This window comes from Macadamia integrifolia, chromosome 11 (assembly GCF_013358625.1).
Source record: "Macadamia integrifolia cultivar HAES 741 chromosome 11, SCU_Mint_v3, whole genome shotgun sequence".
Classification (NCBI taxonomy): Eukaryota; Viridiplantae; Streptophyta; class Magnoliopsida; order Proteales; family Proteaceae; genus Macadamia; species Macadamia integrifolia.
In genome coordinates, this window is record NC_056567.1 from 20,713,425 (window position 1) to 20,740,027 (window position 26,603).

Here is a 26,603-nt window from a genome sequence, read left to right on the forward strand (position 1 = left end):
TTTTAAATCACATACACCTAATCATCATTACTAAGTCTTTGGTTTTAGTGCTACTACAACCACAGTGCGCGTATACTCCGGGTACGAGCCGCGAACTCCCTCCCGCGATACGCCCATAGGGCTGTTGGAGAAGGCCCACCGTGAGTACTCGGAAAAATAAAGACAATGCCGTCCACCGGCTCTCAACAGAAATGTAAATAAATTAAATGACAGTGCTGACTCCAGCAATTTAAAAGCAGTACGATTGGCCCTCTTAAAATACCACCGGGGTTGCCGGCTGTCCTACACGACTCGCCGGGCGTAATGCCTAACCGCCACAGTGTCCGACAACCGCGACCCCTGCTTCCCCCCAAATGGCAACCCAACACCTCAACCCCTGTTGGGAAGGGTCGTAGCACGGGATGGTGAAAATCCTAATACCGCATGCTCCTATATGCAGTACGACTGCATAGTGCCACCGTGTCCCATACCACGGGCCACCAATGCATTCGTTTCCAAGCCGACCACGGCATCTAGTCTATCAAGGCATTATGCAACATGATGTACACATTCAACATATAACATCACATTCAAATTTGCATTTGAAAAGTAACATAGCATAAATGCACATCAATGTGTGAAATGACTAATCTATATAGCCTATTCATGATGACATGACTAAATTAGATATAGTTATATGAATGCCAAACAAATGCCTTGAAATAGGCCAAACGTCCTCTCTCCACTTACCTGTAGCGTACAAGGATTCCCGCTCGGTACGGGTGAGATCCGGAGCGAAACGGGTAGGCTTTGGTGAACCTAACAAAATTGAGAGGGGTTAGTACTTCACCATTTTAGAATCAAAATTAATGAAATCCGACGTCAAAATCGTGTTTAGAACGTCGAAAGAAGGTCCCACGTCCGATTTGGGCTCGATCGGACCCAAAAATCATATTCTGGCCACTCAGGTGGGTCACTCAGGTGGGTTGTCTACCCACCGGTCCTACCCGCCGGTTTTGGACCGGCAGGTATGGACCCGCCGGTAGGACCCGCCGGTCCTACCCGCCGGTTTGGCCAGAACCCCCCTGGTCCTCTCAGGTGGGTGACTCAGGCGGGTTGTCTACCCACCGGTCCTACCCGCCGGTTTTGGCGGAAAAACCCCAGTTCCTTCTCAACTTCCTCCATTCCTTGGGGACCCAAATAGGGCTTTTCTCAACCCATTCTTCACACCTTTAAAGTCCTATAGGATGGTTCTAGCTTAGATCTAAGTTAGATTCAAGTGAGGGGAACCATCTTACCTTCTTTGCTCAAGAATGACTTCAAACCCTCCAAATCACTTCCAACTCACAATGCTCCTTCTACCTTGTCAATATCTCTTCAAATCCTTCAAGATCAACACATAAATCATCTATTAAACCTTAGATTCATCATTTCAAAGGGTGTCTACAAGATCTTAAGAAAACATACTCGAATCAAGGGTTTAAAGCGTGGGTATGGTGAATGTTCATAAAACCCAACTTTTCTTACCTCCAACTGTAGATCTCGAGTTGAAGATCACTCTTCCGGCACCGGAATGGCAAGATCGAGTTTCGGCGCCACTGAAATCCTCCCTTTCTTCCTCTTCCTTTCTTCTTCCCTTTCTTTTTCTCTCTCCTCTTTACTTTTCTCACCAAACGTACGGGGGTAATAAATGGAAAGAAAAGAAGTCATAAAGCTTTATATACTATTCCTACTTAAGTGAATAGTGATGGATGGGTCACTCAGGTGGGTGGGTGTACCCACCTGACATACCCACCCGAGAGTCAAAACTTGGGATTTTGACCGGGCTCGGACCTCGGCTCAAACCCCACCCCAGGCATACATTGTAGCCTACATATATATCTTAAAATACAGATATAATACCTGTTTTATCCGTACATAGCCTTATGGTAGGTGCACGTACACGGTTTGGGTACTCCCGTCTCTTCTGGCACTGGCTCGGACTTGTCGGGCCAGCCGGTGTTTAAGGTCACCCGTGCCATCATAGCCCATAAGGAACCCGCTCTAACATCCTCTGGCTCGGTTCCTGCATGGTTAAACCGGTTCAACCGCGAAATCAGACCGGGTTTAAGAAGCGGGATATTACAGTGAGCCCAACAGGGTTGGGTTTGGCCTAGATTGAATTTTGAGGACCTAGGGTTGGATTGCGATTTTAAGAAACCTGGCCCTGTTTCACCCCTAGTTATATGCATGTTTTAAGATTTCAGTTGGCAATCTATATTGTTAGATGCAGCTCATGGATAGTAATCATTGGTCTTGGAACTCAAGTAAACACTACATTATACATAAATCGTTATAAGAGAAATTTGTATATTTGAAAGCGTGAGTATATAAATGGTAAATAAAATTTGCGGAATGTCCCTAGCGATTGAATTTATATATATATATATATAAAAAAAAAAAAAAAAAACCCCACAAAATGTAGCCAGCTATTGATGATTCATAGTCTTTATTCATTTTCATTTTCTTGATACTATCAAAGTTAAATTTATTGTCAAATGCCTACTGTCTTGACTCTTGAGATATTATTTTATTTTTAAGGACAATTGAAAAAAAATAAAAAAAAAAGGTTTAGGGCTGTTATTTCTCAATTTAAGGCACATCCAAGATCAATTTCTAAACTTTGTGTTGACCCAAGTATGTAGAAAATAGATTCTAAAATGATGCAAAAAACTGAAAATCACTAACAACAATCACAAAGTTGTACACAAAGATTTATGTTGTTCAGTAGGATTGCCTACATCCACGCCTCACGGTGAGGTGAGACCTACTTAACTATCAATGAAGAATATGTTTACAATTGTTCCTCGTCACAGCTCTCTCACATCGAGTATAGAGAAAGAATCCCAACTATTAGTATATGGTGAAACCCTATATAGATAATTTACTGAAATCATCATCTAGCCTTAGAAAATTTTTCCTTCAATTGCCACCCTCGAACCCTGCTAGTTTGTCAGTCCCAGTAATGATAATTAATTCACAAGGTTGGCCCTCAGAATCAGACCACTTTTATGAAAGCAAAAATATATATATATCTAAGACACCGTACCCCAACAAAGTAGTACACTTCAGGTTATTGCAACTGTTCATGAAAACAACGTAAACATACTCTGGATCATGCCATCCTGCAACCAAACTAGACCAGGCACTCCTAGCTTTGATTGGAGCTCTTCTCATGTGCATTTATAAAAGTTATATCTTAAGTTAACAATAGTAAACAACTAGTTATATGCTTCTAATATATGCATTCCTTTTTGCAAAATTAATGAACGTTCAAATACATATTGGAATCATGATGAATATATTACTCTAAATAGATATATGTTGTTATTTTATCATCTATTGTTCTCAAGCAATGAAATCAATATTTGAATATTGTATCTAAAATGTGTGCAATCTCAGCAAAATCTGTCCAAATTTCAATACAAGCCAAGCCCACCTGTTGAATTGAAATGATCAACCTTGATTAATGATAAGTTTTGTGAAAGTTGTTTGATATGGTATGGTCATGTTCAAAGGAGACCTGAGGACGTCCTAGTAAGGAGGAGTGATCGGATCCAGATTGAGGGAGTCAAAAGAGCTAACGGCATGCCTAAATGACCATAGATGAAGTAGCGAGGAATGACATGCATAGCCTTAGTCTTGTCCCCACTCCCCACTATGATCTTGGATAGAACTTTCTGGAGAGCAAGGATCCATGTAGTTGACTCCATTTAGCTGAGACTTTCCTAACTTCTAGGTTGTGCCTCTTCTCCCTTACTCTCATATTTCTTTTCTTGTCTTTCATCTCTTATCTTCCCATCTCTCCCCTCCTCCGCTCATGTTTGGACTTTTTCAAATTTGTTTTGTATGAATCCATCTACCCAACGTAGGATCAGAGTCATCTCCAACAACTGACACTCCAAGGAGCATCCAACGACTCCTCTAAATGCGACACTTGTACTACATCAAATCCAACGATCGATATTCATTTGAGGAATGTAGGTCTTTTCTCCCTCACATCCCTTCTCTCGCGCTCTCTTGTTCACGATTTTCTTGGAAAATCCTAGCTCTGTTACTTTGACCTGAAATCACTTCTCTATGGACTCTTCTTCTACTCTTAGTGCCTTTTTCTTCTTTCGAGAGCTTCCATTGTTGTTGTATCTTCGTCACAATGCAGGTTAAACGAACGCGCGTTACGAGGTCTTCAAGCTTGGGAGAGATTAGTTTGTTCAGCCAGGTGAGGCCGATTGATGCTCCAACAGCTATGTGGGAAAATAACGCAGCTCCGGCAGCTGCCATTAAAAGACCGGTAAAAAAATTAAGGCCTAATTTCAATTCTCCTCTTCTGATTTTTTCAATTCTAAGCATTAATTAGGGCTTAATTTCTTCTAGTCCGTAACTTGTAAAAAAGTTCTGAAATATAGGTTTCTTCTTGCTTGTGTGGATTTCCAGATACAATGCAATTCGAAAGTCTCCGACCAAGGCGTGTGCTTGTATCCCGAAGGAAACCAGGTAAGGGCAGTGAGAAGTCTCAAGAGCGATGTCTTGTGCCCAGTTTCAGCAGATCTCACCAGGCGGTTTCAACTACAAGAGGAGAGATGTGGGTTGAATGAATATTGATCGTTGGATTTGATGTAAGACATGTATCATGTTTAGAGGAATCGTTGGATGCTCGTTGGAGACTCAGTCATTGGAAACGAGTCCGATCCCCAACTCATTAAGTTAGGATGAGGTTGAATTTATTGTTGTTAATCGAGGAGCATGGGTCTCCCCACTCCTCTTTCTACCCATTAAGAAGTGACCACATCATGCAAGTTTGTTAGTATATACACACACGACCCCATTCCTTACCTTTTTTTTTTTTTGTCTTTTTTATTTCCTGTGTTTTTTCAGTAGAACAAGCATAGGATGAATGCGAAATAAAAGTGATTGGTGGCATGAAACAACATCAATTTATGCATTGCCCATGCCAATCTGTATTCTTTTTTTTATATAAAAGTGATCTCTTTCCTATAACAAGTTCTTTGGTTGGGCCACCTATGTACCGTTTGGTTTGTTAATGAGGTGGTCATCTGGCCTCATCCACTTTCACTTCGAATAATGAGTCAATGGACTATAAATCTTTAAATAGGTTATATGTTAGTTTGTTGATCGCATTTTTCTTATTAAAATAATATAATCTAAGGTGTAAACAATTAAAAGAGTGTGAAAATCAAAACGAAATTGAATCAGGTCATTTACACCAATTCATTATTGGGTTGATCAAATGGTTAAGACGAATTAGGAATTGTGTGGATAGATGTACAGTTTCAGGTTCGATTCTTCATCTGTATATCTACAATTCAAGTGGAGATCATCGTGGTGGGTTGCTACGCTAGTCTCCCCGAGGATTAGTTGATGTGCGCTTAAGTTCATAATAAACTATTTTAAGTAAATCATTAAATCAATTAATATATTATAACTAATTTAAGTTATTCAATGCTAAGATTTTCTTATTGAAAAAAAAAATGTTAAGTTTACAAATATTTCAATAAAATATGTAATATTAATTAATTCAACTTTAAATTTATATTTATTTTAATAAAAAATTTAAAATATTTTATCAAAAAAATTAAAAATAGAAAAACCGATCAAATAAAAACAAGAAAACCTAAGAAAACTGTTTTAATATCTAAAACAACCATTATTTATTTATTTATTTGTTAGAAAAAAACAGCCTTTATTTAATATCATATTTATATCTACACCAGATCAAATCAAATCAAATCAAATCAAGATAATCAAATCAAACCAAACCATTTAACACCCCCCCTCACAATGTACCTCAGTCCACATTGTATCACTTATGCTGTGTTTGGTAGCCAAGAGAAGAAAAGAAAAGAAAAGAAAAAAGTACAATTTTTGTACTTTTTTCTTTGGGTTAAGAATTTTTCTTTGCACTTGGTATGTCTTCACTCTTCACCCATGATAAGATTCCCTTTTTCAAATTCAAAATTTTCCTTGGGAATTGTGAAATTTTTTTTTGCTCTCCCAAAAATTTTCTTGCCAAAAACACAAGAAAACATGAGAAAATATAAAAACGTAATAAGACAAAAAATGAATGATTACACAATGATTTCCTATGTGTCTATCTCTCTCTTAAAATTCAAATTTTATTTGAATTTTTTTCTTTTATTTTCTTTTCTTTTCTTGATAACCAAACATACATACTCTTTTTATTTTTTCATAATTTTTTTTTCTTTTATTTTCTAGATTCGTTTTTTCTTTTCTTGTCTTCACTTGCTACCAAACATAGCTTTAACGTCTGATGCCCCTATTCCCCTGCAGTAGCCACACGTGGATTTGCAGATGTTGGCGTGTCTCACGACTCCCACCTTGCAGACATCACTTTTTAAATATTTCTTTAACTATATATATTGCTGGATGAATCATGAGTCAAAAACTGAGAGCTCTGTCTCTCTTTACTGGGTATACTCAAGACTATATATTAGCCTACACACATTTGGTGGCCATTCTCTCTCTCTCTCTCTCTTACTGGGTATACTCAAGAGTCAAGACTATATATTAGCCTACACACATTTGGTAGCCATTCTCTCTCTCTCTCTCTCCTCCGAAACTGAACTCAGGACTGCAAAGAGACGAAGATGCAGTACAACAATCTCGGGCGATCTGGTTTGAGGGTTAGCCAGCTCTCTTACGGAGCATGGGTGAGCTTCGGCAACCAACTCGATGTGAAGGATGTGAAATCGCTTCTCCAGTGCTGCCGTGACTGTGGTGTCAATTTCTACGACAACGCCGAAGTCTACGCCAATGGCCGTGCTGAGGAGATCATGGGACAAGCAATACGAGAGCTTGGATGGAAGCGATCCGACGTCGTTGTGTCTACCAAGATCTTCTGGGGAGGTTCGGGTCCTAATGACAAGGGTTTGTCTCGGAAGCACATCATTGAGGGTACAAAGGCTTCGTTGAAGCGGCTTGACATGGACTATGTGGATCTCATTTACTGTCACCGCCCTGATATTCTGACGCCCATTGAAGAGACGGTGAGGGCCATGAATTATGTGATCGATAATGGTTGGGCTTTCTACTGGGGAACTAGTGAGTGGTCGGCTCAGCAGATCACCGAGGCCTGGGCGGTTGCTGAAAGGTTGGATCTTATCGGCCCTATTGTCGAACAACCGGAGTACAATCTCCTGTCTCGTCACAAGGTGAGTGATTCCACTCGGAAAAACAGCACCTTTCATTCCTTACATTTGCAAAAATTTCATATCTTATTACTTGTTTGTCCAAATGATTTTATGAACTCATCTCTAGTAATATATGTACCATTGTGTTGTGTGACTTGTGTCCAATTTAATTTTTGGAGAGTAAAAAATTGATTGGGAATGTAGTTCTGTTGAAAGTGGCTTGCCTGTACACAAACTAAATGATTGCTACATTGCTACATTGCTACATTGTAGTTCTGGTAACTGATCACTAGTGGTTGAAAAATGTGGACTATATGTTGAGGGTTAGCCAATCAAATATAGGGTAACCGAAGTACTAGAATTTACAATGAGAACAGAAGTTATGCTACAGTCACATTTAGATTGTTCTTTCATATATTTATGCTCACTTTTGAAGCATCAGATAAGCAACTCTAGCATTATGTAAGCATGTGGAGATGTTGGGATTGCTTCACATTAAGGAACCCTCAAGTGGTATTTCATGGGTCATCCTACTTTATTTATTAGGGTATCAAAGCTAGGTCCATTTGTGTCCTGCTTAAGATGTATATCCATGTGTCTGCCGAAGCTACATATGACGGGGAATGTTGAGATGTTATAGAGGTATGGTACCACATTGGTTATCTGGGACCTTCGATGTTTCTTCATATACTATTGGGCTATCTCCACCGAATAGTTTAAGCTTTTGAGTTGGAACCCTCAATTGGTATTTCTTGGATTATCCCACTTTATTTGCATTGGTGGACCTTAGATAGTGGGATGTGTCTTCATATATCATTGGGTTATCTCCACCTAAAATCTTAAGCTTTTGAGTTGGAACCCCCAAGTGGCATTTCATGGGCTATCCCATTTTATTTAACAAAGAATAAATCTTTGGAGATACATTGGTTAGATGTAAAGCATAAACACTGCCAAAAGGCTATCACAGTGAAGATTTAGTAGGCCTTTCCATCAACGGGACAACAAATTTCTAAACTAAAAGCAAGGTCAAAGAATATAAAAAATGGAAAGCTTGGCAGGGATCCCTTCCAGCCAACCACCACATCCTGCTATACAAATCCCAACCCTGGAGCAAATCAACTTTCACCATGAACAGATCCACATGAAGAAAGGACCAAAGAAGAAGAAATAACAACAGTAACTAGCTGCAAAAATGTAAATCAGAGAAAAAATTTTGCATGACACACACATACTTTATGTCAGCTCCGCAAAAGGTAAGACTAGCTATGGCTATTCTGTTTGCTAGATTATTGGCCTTTATAGAGTAAATATACACTGAAATTGTGGTTGAAGAAATTTATGAATTCTGAATGTTGAGGTTGTGTTGTATTTATGAGTTCTGGCTATGGTATTTGGTTTCTTCAAGCTTCAGGGACTACAGTGAGATGCATTGACATATACAAGAGGGTATGCCTATATAGGAGAGGATACATTGATTCATTGAATCTTGGACTGAAATTTGACATTTGGGGCCACATAATTTTGTAAACATCCAACGATTAAAATTTCCAGATCATCATTCCACGTGGCAAAAAACACGGCATGTGCTGATCTAATTCTGGTTGAGAGAGTGCTGGAATAATTTTCCCTAATATTTTTCTGTTCTTCACACCAATATTATTTTACTGTATTTCACATCAGATTAAGTTTTACTTGATGAACATATTTACATTAGATGTAACCGAAAGATTATTTATATTTTTAAATTCTTTTAAATTGATGCAGGTTGAATCTGAGTACCTACCTCTTTACAGCAGCTATGGTCTGGGTCTCACCACATGGAGTCCTCTAGCTTCAGGAGTGCTCACTGGAAAATATAATAAAGGAGTAATACCACCTGATAGTCGGTTTGCATTAGAAAATTACAAGGTATGTGCATTTCAGTTGAATTTTGGTGCAAGTTTTTGCCATGCTACTATAATCAGCTGAGTTTTGCTTTTAAATCCTATACTAGACTACTAGTTACTATTTATTTCAATGCCATTAGGCATAGATATTTTTCTTTTTCGGTCAAAAAGTCATGGCTCATGAACATAAACATTGATCTCAACATGTCCGAGTTAATGCCATGTATTGCCAAATAACGACGTTCTCAATGGTTGATAGTTTCAATGCTTCTCCATTGCGTTTCACTGGTTTATATCCTCCTAGTGAATTATTTTAATCCATAATGATATTTTACTTATAATTTCTAGCTTTGTTTTGTTTTGTTTTGTTTTGTTTTTTGACTGCTGTCCAAACCCTGTATCAGTGACAACAGTTTCATCAGGTTGACAGCCAGCACTGGCCTTTAGCGAAATCCTTTCGAACATGAATCCTGAAATATATGCTTGTATCTGGATTAGCTGAAACAATAGAAGTATAGAACTGGAAGAAATTCAATTGAGGTGTTTTAGGAAAAATAATATGAGCAATGTGAAAGAAACCAGTTGAAATTGTTTCTAGATCAGAACAATATTCAACAGTAGTTAGTTTTGCTAAATTCAAACTGCTTGATCTTAGTAATATTTCTTTTTGACAATTTTTCATAAACCACCACCTTTTTGTATATTAGAGGCTGCGAATTTTGGCATAAAAGAGTACATAGGCAGCAAGGATGAGTGTGATTTTTAAGTTTCTGGAGTCAAAAAAGTCTTTAACTAGTAAACTTCAATTGTTTTCTTTTTAGAATCTTGCCAGCAGGTCACTGGTTGACGATGTGCTGAAAAAGGTTAATGGATTGAATCCCATTGCGGAGGAGCTGGATGTGCCCTTATCTCAGCTTGCAATTGCTTGGTGTGCAGCAAATCCTAATGTCACATCTGTTATTACTGGTGCTACAAAGGAGGCTCAAGTAAGTTTTATCTATTGTATTAGTTTCTTAGTCTTACTGTGATATGTGATACGTGTGCATTTGTTTGTTCTTCACCTTTCCTTTGTCTTCTTCTTTGAAATGAAAATTTTTTACTCTGGTGTTTGATGCATTTGGGTTTATCTTATGATTGACATTGTGGTCAGCATCTTTAAGAAAGTTATGGTGTGGAATTTTTATTTTTATTTTTCCAAGTAAACAGTGTGGAAGTTGATGTGGCTTTATAATTGAAAAAGTTTAAGTTGGTTTAAGTTTGGTACTCATCATCCCCAATAAGCAGAAGTTAGATGTTTGTCATGGCTGAGTATTTAGTCATTATAATTGCTAATATGTCAACAAAAAAGAATTCCTACAGTGTGCTGTCCTTTAATTAATGGCAGAAGTGATTTCCATGTTTGATGAAGTTAACATGTTGAAAGCCACTTTATAGTGTAGAGCCGTGGTGTCATGTGGGTTAAGACAGAAGGCCGTGGCTAAGTTTTCCATGTCATGATGCATCCAGCTCTGACAAGATTGTCTCCCCTGCGACTTAAAATAAAAGAAAAAACATAAGTTCTAGTGTGCGGATTTTATGGGACCCTTGTAAAGGGATTTTTCAAATCCTATTGTCCTCAGATTTTAGGAATCTTGGCAAAGGCGCCCTTCCGAGAGCTGGCTTTTGGTTTTGGTATATCCTTTTAGCCCTTTCTGACCATTAAACTACTGACAAGGAGGAGTCAAATTAGGTAGTCAATGCTCTAATTCCTCGAGGTTATCTCTTGATTTGGCATATGTTTACATTTGCGGGGAACATGGTTAGATTGATATACCAATTCTTTGTGGTTATTTGGATGGAGGAGAAGTCAACATTGACATTGAAGATGATCTTTCCTTCTTGGGTTATTATTGGGTGGAGTCGAGAAGCAATTTCTTGCGGCATCTGTTTTCTTTTTCAGTTGGGCAATATGGAGGGCCACAGAAGGATATTTGAGGATAAAGCACGGAATGTTGCTAGGTTATGTGCCCATGTTGGGTTATTTGGCAATGTGTGCATGCAATTTGAAATTAATATATGAAATGGAGGGATCTGAGTTGGGGAATCAATAGTTGCATGCATGAATTCTATCTGTGTGTCATACTTCTCCTTTTGTTGTAATAAGTTGTGGTAATGCTTATAAGCTACACATATATATTGTTTGAATTTCATTTGAAATGGACTTCACATTTGTTGATTACAATAGAAATAAATACTAAAGATATGATCTACCAAGTGTTAACCAATTGCCTAAAGAGAGATACCAATATGTTTGCTTCTATGAATTTATTATGTGATGGCAACAGTAAGTCCTTCTAAATAGATGATTAGCTAGAGCATTTCCAAAATTCCTCAGTGAGAGAGTAAAGGTGACAGGGTTCATGTATCCGCTACAGGTAACTGGCATGAGGCTCAGTTAAGATGTGTTCTCTTGTAGATAGTTAATAACCTCCAAAAGTAAGAATTCAGTACTCAAGCTTAGTGGCCAACATTCCTGCAATAATTAAAGCATAAGTTTTTTTTTTTTCCTTTCGTTGCCTTTGATTGGTAGAGTTTGATTTGTTAACTTGAAAAGCACATTAACAACATACAAATCAAGATTCTATACTACCTCCTCCCCCTCTCTCCCCCTGCCCCCCCAAAAAAAGAAAAAGAAAAAGGTACAATGTTTAAGGAGAAGAGGCAAATAAGTGCCAGAAATAAACCTTCTATCCCCAGCACGAGAAAATAAATGCTGAGGAAGATGTCTACACATGATGAAATATATTTGATTTTTGTGGAGTAGCTGCCAACTTGTCGTACTCAAATTCTATGCTTATTGCCTGTAATTGCATTCATTTCTGTAGGATAATTTCCTGGATTCTGCTTCCGGACAGTGATATTGCAACTGAATTGTACAGTTGATATGGTGGACTCTCTTCTGCTTTTTTGGTGTTTTTTTTTTCTGCTGAGAGATATGTTAACACTTCCTCTAAATGCAGATTAAAGAGAACATGAAAGCCATTGAATGCATTCCAAAGCTGACTCCAGAAGTGATGGAGAAGATTGAGGCGATTGTACAAAGCAAGCCAAAGCGCCAGGACTCATACAGGTGAAGACAGGAGAAGACATCAGCACTGGAGTATTGCTTTTTTTTTTTTTTTTTTTTTTTTTTTTTTTTTTAAATTACGGCATGCATTGGCCAGTGCCAGTCTATGGAATTGTGGTTATGATTATGTTGTCTGGTGGACCTTATTTTCCATTTCTCAATAATTGGTTTTCAATTTTTTTTCTCAAATAAAATGTAAGTTGAGAAACATGGCGATCTGTTCAACCATTGTTTCGGTAAATTGGATATGAATCAGTGCAAGAGATGCAAAGGTTAGATTATATTATGCTGTCTGTACTCTGATGAACTGTGTTTTCTTTTTTGATTAATTACATGCACCCTGCACAAACGTGATACAGCTTCTTGGTTTCATTTCAATCATTCTAGTGAGACTTGACAAATTTCCCATTAACTGAATTGCGTGTGGGATTTCATCCCATCTTAGCCAGGGTTAGAATTTGGGCAGGGAGGGGACAACCAAATGGGAACAATCAAACCAAGCATTGGTTATTGCTGGAGTTCTTATGGTTGGCAGTTGGCCAGTGTGTAATGGTCTACTACTTATTACTGAAATAATGCCGAAGAGTTATCCTTGCCTAGATCCTTTCAGGTTGGTTGCTTTCCATAACAGTTGTCCTCCTTGAGTTGCAAGAGGAGTCCCATGTGTTGTGATCAGTTAATACCTCCCACCTGCTGGAGATTCAACTTTAGAGCTCTTGTTAGATCTGATTCAAATGAATTTTCTTTCCCCTATTTCTGATGATCTAACCTTTCCATATATGCATCCAGCTGCAATGATACAATTGTTAAGTGCCCTTAATCACATATGCCGATCCACCTTCAATTTGGTTCCTCTCAAAACTCACTTCTGTACATATATGTAATGACCAAAGCCTGGTGGTGAGACTGGGAGTAAGGAGTCTGAAATCTGGTTGGAACCTGGACTACTGTTGAATTGCTTTTGTGGCTAAGGGCCATACGGTTGGTGATTTTTTTTTTTTTTTCTTTAATATCTTGGAACCATGGATTAAGGCAATTCTTGTGTGGGTTCACAGGTCTTCCCCAGATTAAGGCATTCTTATCTTTCTAATAGAATAAGCCACCATTGCACCTTTGACAATCAAACTGCTTATAATATTTGAGGCCATCGTCCTAAGCTTAGGAATTGATTGAAATGTTTTCAGTTCTTATACATCTTTTCCCCTGATTTTGGGAAGATCTTGCTTAGGAAAATCTTAGAAGGGAAGCAATATTGGGTGAATCCTAAATTTCCTGGATTTCTTCCAGAGAATGTTGGAACATTGACACCACAATTTGTCGACTACTTTTTTTTTTCCTGGAATAGGAAAAAAAAAGTTACAAAACGGAGGAGAATACAAAGTATCCAGTTTACATCTATTTAAATAAGTTTTCTAACCATTGCCCCTGTAAGCAAAATAAGTTTTCTATTTGGAACAACCACTTCATTGGTGGGCTTGAGCTGAAAAAAAAAAAAAAAAGAGAGAATATATATATATATATATTTTACTGTGTCCCCATTATTTTGTCATTTTGTGATTGCTTTTAAGGTCAAAAAAGTAAATTACTAAGTTTAAGGTAAAAAAAGTAAATTACTATGTTCCCATTATTTTGTCATTTTGTGATTGCTTTTAAAGTTAAAAAAGTAAATTCAACCTCAACTTTTTGGATCGTTACTTTGATTTAAACGGCAAAACGAGGGGTAATTTTGAGAATGAATACACTCTTCCCAAACAACCCGAACAACCCATCGCCCCAACTGATCGTCTTCCTTTTAGTGAGTCTTTCTGTTACCTTGGCTGGTTTTTATGGTATAAAGTTCGGCGAGATCATCTCCAATGAGTCAGGTAGAAACTCTCTTTCTTCTTGGCGTGTCCAATGCTTTTCTGGGTTTTAGGATTTAAAACTTCTGGTGGACGTCATTCTTGTTTTTTGAAGTTTAGAAAATAAAATCTCTTTCTAGAAATTCATGTATCAATTATATTGCAATAATTTCTATTGTTGTGCATTACAGATGAGGTGGGTACGATAGTTCTAATCATGTCTCTCTCTCTTTCTCTCTTCAAAGAAATCAATTGCATTAAACACGCTACTGTTTTCAAGAAAAGAAAAATCCAAGAAGATGACAAATGGCAATATTGTAGGTTTTTTTTTTTTTTTGGTAAAGCAATATCATAGGCTTGGTACTACTATAATGATGACATGTGAAATTTTGTAATTATAATATATTTTATAGGTTGATTCTAAGGGTTTTGGGATTGATTTTGGTCAATTCCAATTTGATTTGGATTTGGATTGATATTGACAGCTATTGATTTGATCTCTGATTTCGTGTTTAAAATCGATTATAAGGTTTATAGGACTAGATCGTGGGTCTTAAGATTTGAGGGATTCTAGGGTTTTTTTCGGTCCAATTTTGATTCGATTTGGATCAAAATTTATAGGAATCAGTTCCAAGGATGTAGGGAATGGTATCGGTATCGGTCTCTGTCGATTCAGATTCAATACCAATCCGGATCGGATGGGATCGATGGGTATCGGCCCATTTTACCCCTGATTTTTATAAAAGGTACTACTTTTTACCTATTTTACCCTTGAAATGATCCGGATCAAGTATCAGTTTCAGCCGATACGACCGATCTCAGATCGATACTTGAAACCATGATCAATTCAATCTCCAATTCCAAGTTTAAAATCCCTAGTTGATTTGGCTAGTTCGGATCAACCCCAATTCCGATTATTATAGAATGGCATATCTAGGATTTTTGGGATTGGGTTGTTGGTTTTTAGAATTTAGTGTCAATTCTAGCATTTTTGTGACTGATTCAGATCTGATCCAGACTGGAATCATCAAGGACCAATTTACTCTTTGATTTTGAATTAAAATTCTGGTATTAGTCGATTTGGATTAGAATTGGTCATGAACTATCCAACTCCGGCAGTTCTAGAATGGTCAATTTAGAATTGGAATCACTAGAGGGATTGTTTTGATAATCAATTTCGAGTTTAAAATCATTGGTTGAATAAACCAATTTCGATCCAAATCAACCATAGTAATACTTATCCAGGCTATTTCAGAATGGCTGATTATAAGGTTTTTGTGATTGATTCGATCCATTTCCGATTTTGATCACTTTGATCTAGATTTTATCTAGTATTAGGCCAAACTGAAATCAAAGTTCAATTTCAATTCAGACCGATTCGGTTTTTATTGAGTTGACTTAATAGCCTCTTGTAGGTAATATGTTCTCTTTTAATAATTTTTTAAAGTTGTTATAAGGTCTTTTACGGTTTCGATTTGCTTGATTTGGTCCAATTCGATTTTTTACTGATTTGACAAAAACTCAAATCGATAAAGGTTTGTTTCACATTTTTCTTGATTAGTCCAACCCGCTCAGACTGAAAATGGACATCCTTACTCAAAGCAATAGACCCAATCACCCAACGGTTAGTATAATTTTTTTTTTTTTCAATCCCATGTTGGACTTTAGAGAGACGAGGAATTGAGATTTTAGATTTCAAACGTAGTGATGGGTCTGTTTGAGGATAAAATTCAATTTCTATCCTTTTTTTAAACACTTTGTCATAAAAAGTGGTGCAGCAGTTTTAAGTTTTTATTGGGAATATAAACACATGGAATTACTTTTTGAATCCCCTTGAACCAATCATTTCTTTCACATTATAGGATTTTTTGGTAACCAGAAGTGGGTTACAAGCCTTTTGTAACTTACCTAGGTTACAACTAGACAAACCCTATATATATATATATATATATTTATATTACTCTTTTGTCTCTTTTTTTTTTTTTTTTGATAAAAGAGTGTTAAAAACAACTAAGAGAAGGGGAATGACGCTCGAAGGCCATATTGTGCTTGTAGTGATGCAACCACATTAAAGTGTCATTTACCCTATTTAACCACATCAAAGTGTCATTTACCCTATTTTGATAAAAGGCAAAAGAGCTGGTCAGGGTGGATGACGAGCCAAGATAGCCATGGGTTGCCAAGATGGTTATTGGATTAGTTATGTGTCCTCTGTGCAGCGCATCATCCACAGTATATCTCTCTCCTCTGCCCATATAGGTAATTTCACATATGGGAGGAGAGAGACAGACTCTAGCAGAGTTTACACTCCACCACTAAGGACATTATCCCTATAAATATTTTTTGTTAATATTATCTTAGGGAAAAAGTTGGGCACACCATCCATGTACCATAAGCTATCGGCCATCATGTCTATGCCTATCTCTCTCTTTCCTCTTTGAAATGACCCCAGCCCCTCATATATGATGTCTCATCCCATGCGTCTATTGGTATCGTCATTAACTTGTTGCACGTGGGTAGTGTGTCTATCCCTCTCTGATGATTTATAATTGACACCATTATCTATCATCTCTTTAACTAATGTCAACAGTGAAACTCTGTTCATCATCAATCAATCCTTAGGTAAGACGTGTCAATTAGGAAAATACGTCCATAATGACTAGGGTGGATATCTCGTATCCGAAAACTAGCAGTTCAGCTAGTCAATCCTCCAAGACCTAAGTAAATCAATTTTTACCCATGAACTATTTGTATGAAGGGATTGGTTCGATCCAAAACTTGAGATAAGGGGTGTAGGCCAAAAAATGATTCATAAGCATTTATTCCCCCCTCCCCCACTCTCTCTCTCTCTCTCTCTCTCTCTCTCTCTCTCTCTCTCTCTCTCTCTTATACTAATCTAGAAAGTTGATCTAATTTTAATGAAAACACGAAAACAGGCATAATCTCAATTTTAAGAAAGTGAACAACTTTCTTGCTTCTCTTTCTTTATATTAACTTGGTTTTTAAGGGTGCTAACTTGACCTAATTTTATAAGCAAAAATCCAAATAAAGAAGGTTGATCCTTCCCACCCTTCATGAAGATCCTCCTTTTCATTCCATTCTCTTATATCTTTCCCTTGCAGATCCCCATGTTCTCTTAAAGAAGTGAAAGATTTTCTTATCTTTTTAGAAATAATTTTTTTGGTAAGATTTTCTTATCTTGTCAGAAATAAATCAGGACACTTATATTTGTTGTTCTTAAAACATCTGATTCATGGAGTCATGCAAAATTATTCTGGTCGATTCAGATTGGACCAAATCAATTCATAAACGACAGGGATCATATCAGAATTAGTGGAACCGGTCCGGATTTGATTCCAGGTTTCCAAACACTGGCAGAGCTTGACCAAATCCAAGGGAAATTCTGGTGGGGTATTGAGCTGGATCAGCTTAAGTTTATCCTGAAGAATTGGGAATATATTTGCACCACAAAAACTTAGTTCTAGGACTTGGGATAAATGCTGATCACAACAAAGCTTTTGTGCTTAAGCTTTGTTGGAGAATCCTAAACAAGTCTGATTTGGGGTGCAAGTGTTAAAAGACAATTACTTACAAATCTTTCTTCTTCTTCTTCTTTTCTAACGACGGGTATCCAGGCCTTTGGCCTGACTAGTCCCGCGGATCCATACTTACCAAATCTGAGTTTCACTGAAATACCCATAAATGTCTTGGGTCCATCACTACAATTATACAAGATATCAGAATCTCCAGCACTGTAAACAGTTCATTAGATTTCACCTATGCTAACCAATTGATTTTGCACTCCGGAGTCCATATAATGGTATAGATCACTCCACTCCCTTTTTCTTAATCAAATAGTAGAGGAGATATAGAAAATAAAATAAAATAATAAAGAAAGTGTTGCCTATGCATCGCTTTTTGTGTCTATCTCTCTCCTTCCTTAATAAACGGTAGAATTGTTCAATTCATAGGAATGGTGGAGAGAAGTAGACTCATAGGGCCACATTCCTGGACAAAAAACATTTTCCTAGAAAATAAAGTGGTTCTAAGCTCGGGAGTGGAAGGTAGCGTATGCTAGCACTCCTTATGTCTCTCTTCCACAGCCCCCCCTCCCCCGTACAAAAAAAAAGGAGCAGATATGTCTTTTCACAAGGGGAGGAGAGAGATAAACTTATGAGAATGTTGACATAGGCCACACTCTGAAAAAAAAAATCCCCAAAATGAACATAAGGGAATCCCACCCTGACTAGCTCTTTTGCCTTTTATCAAAATAGGGTAAATGACACTTTGATGTGGTTGTAGGCAACTGAAGTGGTAAAAATTGACCAACCAATCTTCCTTGCAGCTCTTGATGCTTCAGTCGATCTGCACAGAAGAGAAGACAGGGGAGAGTCGAGCTGACCGGATGGGGTACTCTCCGACGCCTAAGTCAGATCTTTCCACAGTAGATACTAAAAAGAGTTTTCAGTCAAAAGAAGTGATCGATCTTCACAATGGAGGCTTACCTTAGTATTTATAGGCTGCTGATGGAGTGGAGAAAGGGGGAACATCCGTGGAGGGTCCTACTAGGCGTGGAGTCCTTAAGGAGAATGGCTCTCTAATTCTAGGAATATTCCAGATACTAGGGCATCTTTCAGGAATATTTCTCTCTTATCTCAGAGGTGTGAATTGTGTGAGGGGTGGATGCCTCTGATGACGTGTAGTGGATAGAGTCCTATCCTTGTGATCAGGGATTATATTCCTTGAATGTAGGAGTGGGTGAGAGCACGTTTCTAGGAGCCCTGCCTGTTGATGTCGGGCTAAGGTGGCTACTCGACCAAAGGAGAGGCCAAGGTAGCAGTACAACCTGAGGAGATGCCGAGGTGGTAGCTTGGTCTGATGAGGGGCCGGGGTGGTAGCTCTACCTGATGAGGGGGCCGAAGTGGTAACTCGGCCTGATGAGGGGCCAAGATGGCACTACGGCATGATGATATGTCGAGGTGGTAGCTTGGCCTGATGGGGAGCCTAGGTGGTAGCTCGGCCTGATGAGGGGCCGAGGTGGCAGTATGGCATGATGAGATGCCGAGGTGGTTCCTCGACCTGATGGGGGGCCGAGGTAGCTCAGCTTGATGAGGGCCCAGGTGGCAGCTCGGCCTGATGAGGAGCCGAGGTAGTAGTGCAGCATTAGTTCGAACGCTCCTTGGCCGTGCTATGGTCAGAGACGTATTTACCCTCATCACCAACCCCCCGCTTTAGTAGTTCGGTACAGATAGCTAGAACATTAAATTCGGTTGACTTTTACGTGCATGCACTGTTCTTTCAGCAAGAAATGCATTGGTTCTGCCATGTGTCACAGCGCCGTAACTTCACCTCGGGCAGGCGAAGTGACTGCTTTGGTTCATCATTGATCTCAGCCAGATCCAGCCATCCATTCTCCATTGCCTTCACCTATAAATAGGACATATTTTTTCCTAGAAGACTTCGCATTTGTTCTAGTGTTAAAGTCAGTTCAACTCACTCCTAGCCTCAGCGCAGTCATCTACAGAGTCTTAGAGCAGCCTGGCATCTTGAATACAACCAACCAGCTTCTCCAATCAGCTCGTCCTCGTCAGCTCATATTTTCCAGTGCGTCACTTTCAAACTCGTCCCTCAACCAGTAAGTAAGATCCTACTATGATTGTGACTCACCATTCTTCTTCCGCTCAGCCCTTCTTGTTTCCTAGTGTCAGTCCTAGTGATCCCAATATGGCGTCTGTGTGTGACCCTAGCTCACCCAGCTAGACCCCCTTGATGGCCGCGAGGCCTAGGGAAAACCACCAAGGCTTGTGTATTATCTGAAATGTTTGATGAAGAGTTTAGCATTCTAATGAGTATTAAGTAATGTTACTGATTTTCTCTGTTTTCATATCTGAATTTCTTTTTAGCAATGAATGTTAAGTGTGCTATTAAATACCATTAGAGTGGGAAGACTGTAGTTAAAATTGTTGATCCAGACTTATATGGCTACTTGGACATGGTGTATGACATCTACAATGAACTCATCACACATGTGCCTGTGGGTCATAATGTAGTTTTCAAAGTGAAGTGTATACTACCAAACAATAAGATAAGGGAGGTAACAGATGATCCATTAGTGTATGAGTTGTTTGGCTTGCATTATGATATGATAAATATATATGTGGATGACATTGTTCACAGCAAGTCTGCAACCAATGAATTTACAGTTAACCGGTTCCCTAGCAGTCTGGTTAATGATAGAGATGGTGAACTTGATGATGAACCTAGTGGACAATGTCAACAGGCTCTACAACCATATGGTGCTGGTGCTGGTCCTGGTCAGAGCAAGGGAAAAATTGCTATATGTAGGGCTACTACTGGTGCTAATAGTAGTGGAAGTGGAAGTGCTACTGCTTGTGCTACTGGTAAGAGACTGCTAGGGGAGGTAAAGATACCAAGACCATTGCAAAGTGTGTGAGCATTGCTACTTCTAGTGGAAGAGCTAGTAGCAGAAGTGAAGCTACTGGTAAGAGACTGAGAGTGTCTGATGAGGTTATCGGGGCTATTAGCAACAGCAATGCATGTTCGGATGACTCTATGGTTGGATCTGATGAAGAGTGGAAAATTGGCAGCGAAGATGAGTGGGATGATGAAAGTGAAAGAGAAGATGGTCAGAATGACAGTGAATCTACAGAGGATGATGGGTATGGGAAAAATGATGAGGATTCAATTTATGATGACCTATCTGGATATGAATCTGAAGAGTATTATGACAAATTTGGTGAACAGAACTATGTGGGTGAAGGTGGCAAGGTGAAGATTGCTGAAGGTAATGTATATGGAAATGTGCACCATTTCAGGAAAGCTTTGAGAGAGTATATACTACAAGAAGAGTTTGATATAATCAGGCTGAAAAATGAATAAACTAGAGTTACAGTTATATGCAGAGCACCAAATTGTTCATGGAGATTATATGCTTCACCAATATCAGATGGTATCACCTACATGGTAAAGACATATAACCCAGTTCATACATGTATTAAGGCAACCAAGAACAAGTCTGCTACATCTAGATGGATAGCAATGAAACTTCTTCAACAACTGAAGGTTCAACTAGAAATGAAAATAGAGACCATGGCTGATCACATACAGAAAACATATGGTCTTCAGTTCCATTACACCAAGATGTATAGGACATGCAGGATTGCCCTAGAGATTAATGAAGGAAGCCATTCCATGTCATATGCAAAATTATTTGCTTATGCTAGGTTGGTACTTCAGAAGGATGTTGGGAGTATTTTTAAGCTCCAGTTTGAGAACATGAACCGTATGTCAGATAATCCGATTTTTAAAAGATTGTTTGTCTATTTTGATGCTTGCAAGAAGGGTTTCTTAAGAGGATGTAGACTGTTCATTGGTCTTGATGGCTATCACCTCAAGGGTCGGTATGGAGGGGTTCTGTTGAGTGCAATATCTGTTGATGGGAACAATGGTATTTTTCCTATTGCATATGGTGTAGTTGAAATTGAGTGTAAGGATAGCTGGATGTGATTTCTGGATAATTTACGAGATGCTCTACTCGATGACAGTGATGATATGTCACTCACATTCATGTCAGACAGACAGAAGGTATACTTTTTTTTTTTTCTTTTTTTATATGTATTTTGAATTACTCATTTACATGTCCTAACATTTTTCATATGTATTGTATAGGGGCTGTCAGTTGTGATTTTTACAATCTTCCCTTATGCTCACCAAAGAATCTGCAGTAGGCATCTATATCAAAACCTGAAGGCAAAGCACCCTGGTATGCTATTGAGACTATATTTTTGGGCTGCCTAACAAGCTTCAACTAAACTTTAGTTTCAAAAGGAAATGAATAGCATCAAGGAGATTAAGGAAAATGCATACTTGTATTTGAATGAAAACCCCTCGAGGATGTGGTCAAGGCATGCCTTTGATGTAGGAGCAAGGAGTGACCATATCACGAACAATATGACTGAGTCATTTAATCACTGGATTGGAGACTTAAGGAGCAAACCCATTCTCACATTGGTTGATCACCTAAGGGTGAAAATAATGGGTTGGCTACATAGAAGGTATGAGAAGGCAACCATGTGGGAGGGTAAAGTAACACCAAAGGTTATGGTGAAGTTAAACAAGGTTCAGCAAGAAGCAAGGTATTGCAGGTGTCAACTGGGAGGTGAAGGTCAATTTGAGGTCTTAGATAGATTTGGAAACAGATTTGTGGTTAATTTGAACCATTACAGATGTGATTGTAGAGTTTGGGAAAGCATTGGTATACCTTGTCTCCATGCTGCAACTTCTATATCATACATAAGGGGAGAGTTGGTCAACTATTGTGATCCATTTTTCAATATTGAAAAATACTTGGATACATACAAAGAGATGATCCATCCACTTCCAGATTTGGCAGTGTTGAAGGATGATGCTCCTAATGAGAGAGTACTACCACCAAATCTGAAGAGGTTACCAGGTAGACCTCACAAAATCAGGAAAAGAGAAGCAGGAGAAGCACTTCCTTCAGATTTCAGGAAGAGATGATCATCAATTATGTGTGACATCTGCAAGAAGGAAGGACACAATAGGAGGACATGCCCGAGGGCTGGAGATGCTAAGCAGGATGGATGCACTAGTAAAAAGAAGAATATAAAGGTAAATGCAACTCAATTTTTTTATTTAGTTGAAACTTGTTTAATAAATATCTCATACTTATTTGTTGTTGTGTAGAAGAAACATAAAGGAGAGAGTGAAGATGAGATCAGCACATCTCAACGACTGACTAGATCACAGGTATCTATGTCTAGCACAGTTGGGTGTTTACAAGACAAGGTATTGACCAAACAAAAGACCAATCGAGCAAAGAGGAAAGCAAGGGAGAGGGAGAAGAAATGAAGTACAAGTAATCTGGATGTTTTAATTTAGAACAAGAAAACAATGTTGTATTAAGTTACTTTTTCTGACTTTAAGACAGTTGGGTGTTTCTTTATGGTTTTGGATGTTTTTTACGGATTTGGTTTTTTTTAAGTGCTATTTATATTTCACACTAGACATGGTTGTATGGAATATATTATGAACAGGAATTTGAACAGGTATTCATGGATATGTTTTGGATGTTTCTTTATGGTATAGGTTGTGATGAAATATGTTGGTTTCAAGTGTGTAATGTTACAGGTATTTAATTAAGATATTGTCCATTTAATATTAGACATGGGATGTCAATTTGGCATGAGAAAATTTAATTGTCAATTTGGAATTAATTATTTACAGGAATTAAATGTCATTTTATAGCCAAAATGTTGCCGTTTACAGTCAAAATGCTACCTATTTATTTTCGGAACTCATCACAATGCTGGCCCTCTCTCCATCAAAATGCTACCCATTCAATTTAAGGGTCATGATTAATCAATAACTTAGTAATAAGAACAGTGAGAATGAACGATTTCATTTAGTTCAGATTCTTACATACTTGACACAACTTCACTATTAAACATTGTAAAGTCATTTTTTAACACATAGCACTAAACACACCACCACAAGCACACCAATTACAATTTTCATCGTTCCATACACTTTCTCTAAATGCTTAATTCTTTTCTTTAAGGCACAAATATCTTCTTTCATCTATTGACTCTGGATTCTTTCACCAACAACTGCTTTTGAATTAGTTGCAGGGGGTGGCAAAAGTCTTGGTGCAGCTATAGGTTCACACCATGAGAAGAATTGACATCCTCTTGGTGCTTCAGGGCAGTAGTAGTACAACATGTTTGGGTGCAAACTAGACTCTGAAATTCGCACCAATGCCTTTTGGGTTCAGGACATTTGCATCTAACATTCACAAACCTTAACCCACTTTGACTGCTGTCATTGACACTCGTGGTAGACATCGGTTATCTGCAAATTAAACATGGTAAAAGTGGATTATTATTACTTAGCATCCAGAGTATGAGAAATGCTCAAAATATAGATCCAGAACTCAAACACAGGGAACACAAGTCATAGATCTAGAACAGAGAAAACACTGAAACTTACAATGTAACTTCACCAGCCCTTTCAAAGTTCTACAAAAGCAACAGAAACCACCATATTCATCAGCAAGCAAGCTATTGGAAACAGAACAAATTAAGTGACAAAGCACCCATGAACCCTCGAGGAAATCATGATTTCAAACAAAATAAGAAGCGAAATCAGATAAATTCAAGGATACTGACATAGTGAAGAGTCCAAATTAATTACTTAATTACTGAATTACAAAACAATCACCATTCTCATACCCAAAATGAAATTTAAGAACACAGAACGAAATACAAGAATGGAGTAGCAGAAGAATTTAAATTCGCCTCTGTTGCGACAAATATTAATCAATCCAAACTGAAATACACCCCAAACGTGGGATGATTCTCATGGACAGTGAAATCTTAATTGCATCTTCTAGATGCTATTACACTACTTAATCAATCCTAGATGAAAAATTAAAAATCCCCATCTCCAGTATTCCATAGGATATAAACCCTAGATTAACCAAGGAATAAGAACCCTAAATGCCCAAGAAGAAGAAGAAGCCGAACCCTACATACCTTGGGAGAGAGGTTCGGATGCCGGAGGGGGGAGAGCTTTGCACGCCGGAGGGGGGAGAATCGTATGCTGGAGGGAAGAGAATCGCACGCCGGAGGGATGGATCGAGTTACAGGTTACCGTACCGTCGTCGTCTTCTTCTTCTTGTCCAATCGAGTGAGTGAGAGGAGTGAGATGAGAGATGGGAGATGGGTTTAGAAGATGCAAATAAAAGAGAGGGCAGTATTGTCCTCTCACAATAGGTGGGGGTATTTTGGGTATATTATAAAAAAACTAACCGGTTTTCATTCATTTAACACGGTTGGCTAACGGCAGGGACCGATTTAGAATTTTTTGAATTTTTAGGGGGTGGCTTTGACGTTTCAAAAAGTCCAGGGGGTGGCGTTGTATAAGGACCAAAGTTCAGGGGGTGACAATGCAATTTTCTCTTATCATTATATATTGTGACATTATCATTAATGTTGTGTCATAGAATTTAGTCCCATATTCACCATACCTTGGTCATGGAGTATTCATATAAGTGGCGTCCACCTTCACATGTTAAGATGTGTTTTAAAAACCTACAGCGAATCTTAGCCGTAATGGACAATATTATGGCATATGGAGCCCACTATGGTTCTTCAATAAAATCTATAAATAAAACTTAACATGAAAATACAAACCCAAATAAATATAAAATCGATATCGATCAGGTAGAGATCCTTTCCCCATTATGTACATATATGATATTTAAATGGTAGATCGAATTCAAACTGAACAGAATTCAATATCGAACACATAAGAGAAGTTGATAAGAAACTGAAATCGAATTTCCCAAATTGGTTTGATTTCTGATTCACCATTTCTCACACCGAAAACCAATGAAACCGAACCAAATGGACCAATTGACACCCTAAAAGCGAGGGATGAGAAGTTGGATTGTTCACATAAAGAAAACCCCACATGTTAGGGAGGAGAAAGTGTGAGAGGGTGCATGATACCAGTAACATGCCATTATTTTTCCTTTAGTTTAATAGAATAAAGGTTCTCTATTCACATGGGTTACCAAAAACCTCTACTGTTTCCTCCTAACATGAAATAGGCTTTTTTTTTTTCTGCCCTTATTTATGAAAAATTTTTCATCACATTTCATTGAGATTGATGTGCTCTCTATACCACTTACTCATAAACTATTGTTCCATTTTAGGAAGAGATCTTCCACACTGTCAGTGGGAAATAATCTGCACACCATAGATTCATGTAAGAGGAAATTACACCCTAATGACATGGTAATTTTTTCTTCAGTTTCAACAAAAGAAATGGAAAAGGTTTTGAGCACGACTCCTATTTGCGTGATCAAGCATCACGCATGTCCGTGCACACAATATTTTACACAAAAAAGCCACAGTTTACCCAAACAAAAAAAAGTTTCTGCTAAGTAATGTGGCTCCAGCATCCAAACATATGGGGGACAGAATCATCAATCCAATCCTTATGAAATGAAAAGATATTTCATATTCTTTCATATGGGGGACGCCTGTATTGATATTTTTTCATATTCTTCCATGGCTCATGCACACACGCAAAAGCCATATCCTCTACACACAGACACTTCCCCCAAGAAAACAGACTTTTCTCGGTTTCAATATTATACTTGGTATTATACATAGGCGTTATGATGGACTTCATTACCTAAATGGGCCCTACCCATAAATATACACATTTTCACAGGCCATCCTACTCATTGCCATCACCATGAGTTGATAAGGACCATGACCCAACAATCTTTTTCATTTCTTGGGTAGAATGAACCCAGACAATCTCAAGGACTTTGATTCAGTGGGTGGGCCCCTTCCCTCATGGCTGATCCTTAAATAAAGGGAAAGAAATCAGATCATAGTAGTCCACTTGACAGTTGACATCAATGGCCCCACCTCTCTCTCACTGTGTCACAGGCCTCCTATCGACCTTTCCCACTTCTATTAATTTATTAAAATCCTTTTTGAGTGTTCAAACCAAGCCCACTCTCCAC

At 38.3% G+C, this 26,603-nt stretch overlaps 2 protein-coding genes and 1 long non-coding RNA gene across 5 annotated transcripts; all 3 read left to right on the top strand.

Moving 5' to 3' along the window:
- Positions 1 to 3,831: 3,831 nt before the first annotated feature.
- LOC122094423 lies at positions 3,832 to 4,964 on the top strand. 2 transcript variants are annotated; one of them, XR_006144765.1, is made up of 3 exons: positions 3,832 to 3,998; positions 4,178 to 4,309; positions 4,453 to 4,964. It is a non-coding gene; the product is annotated as an uncharacterized LOC122094423 (long non-coding RNA). The 2 variants fall into 2 exon arrangements; XR_006144764.1 differs by lacking the exon at positions 3,832 to 3,998 and having other exon boundaries at positions 4,005 to 4,309.
- Positions 4,965 to 6,419: 1,455 nt separating this feature from the next.
- LOC122093309 (probable voltage-gated potassium channel subunit beta) lies at positions 6,420 to 12,460 on the top strand. Of its 2 annotated transcripts, XM_042663602.1 has the most exons (5): positions 6,420 to 6,517; positions 6,591 to 7,208; positions 8,952 to 9,095; positions 9,895 to 10,059; positions 12,073 to 12,460. In XM_042663602.1, the coding sequence occupies exons 2-5, from the start codon at positions 6,645 to 6,647 to the stop codon at positions 12,184 to 12,186; spliced, it is 987 nt and encodes a 328-aa protein (XP_042519536.1). In that variant the 5' UTR covers positions 6,420 to 6,517; positions 6,591 to 6,644; the 3' UTR covers positions 12,187 to 12,460. The 2 variants fall into 2 exon arrangements, with proteins under 2 accessions (XP_042519536.1, XP_042519535.1); XM_042663601.1 differs by lacking the exon at positions 6,420 to 6,517 and having other exon boundaries at positions 6,530 to 7,208.
- Positions 12,461 to 21,871: 9,411 nt separating this feature from the next.
- LOC122092973 lies at positions 21,872 to 22,561 on the top strand. Its single transcript, XM_042663261.1, has one exon. The coding sequence runs from the start codon at positions 21,872 to 21,874 to the stop codon at positions 22,559 to 22,561; it is 690 nt and encodes a 229-aa protein (XP_042519195.1).
- The last annotated feature ends 4,042 nt before the right edge of the window (positions 22,562 to 26,603 follow it).

Coding starts and splice junctions, on each gene's coding strand:
- LOC122093309 (XM_042663602.1), top strand. CDS start 6,645: ATGCAGTACAACAATCTCGGGCGATCTGGTTTGAGGGTTAGCCAGCTC. Junction 7,209..8,951: donor ATCTCCTGTCTCGTCACAAG/GTGAGTGATTCC, acceptor AAATTGATGCAG/GTTGAATCTGAGTACCTACC. Junction 10,060..12,072: donor GTGCTACAAAGGAGGCTCAA/GTAAGTTTTATC, acceptor CTCTAAATGCAG/ATTAAAGAGAACATGAAAGC.
- LOC122092973 (XM_042663261.1), top strand. CDS start 21,872: ATGAATAGCATCAAGGAGATTAAGGAAAATGCATACTTGTATTTGAAT.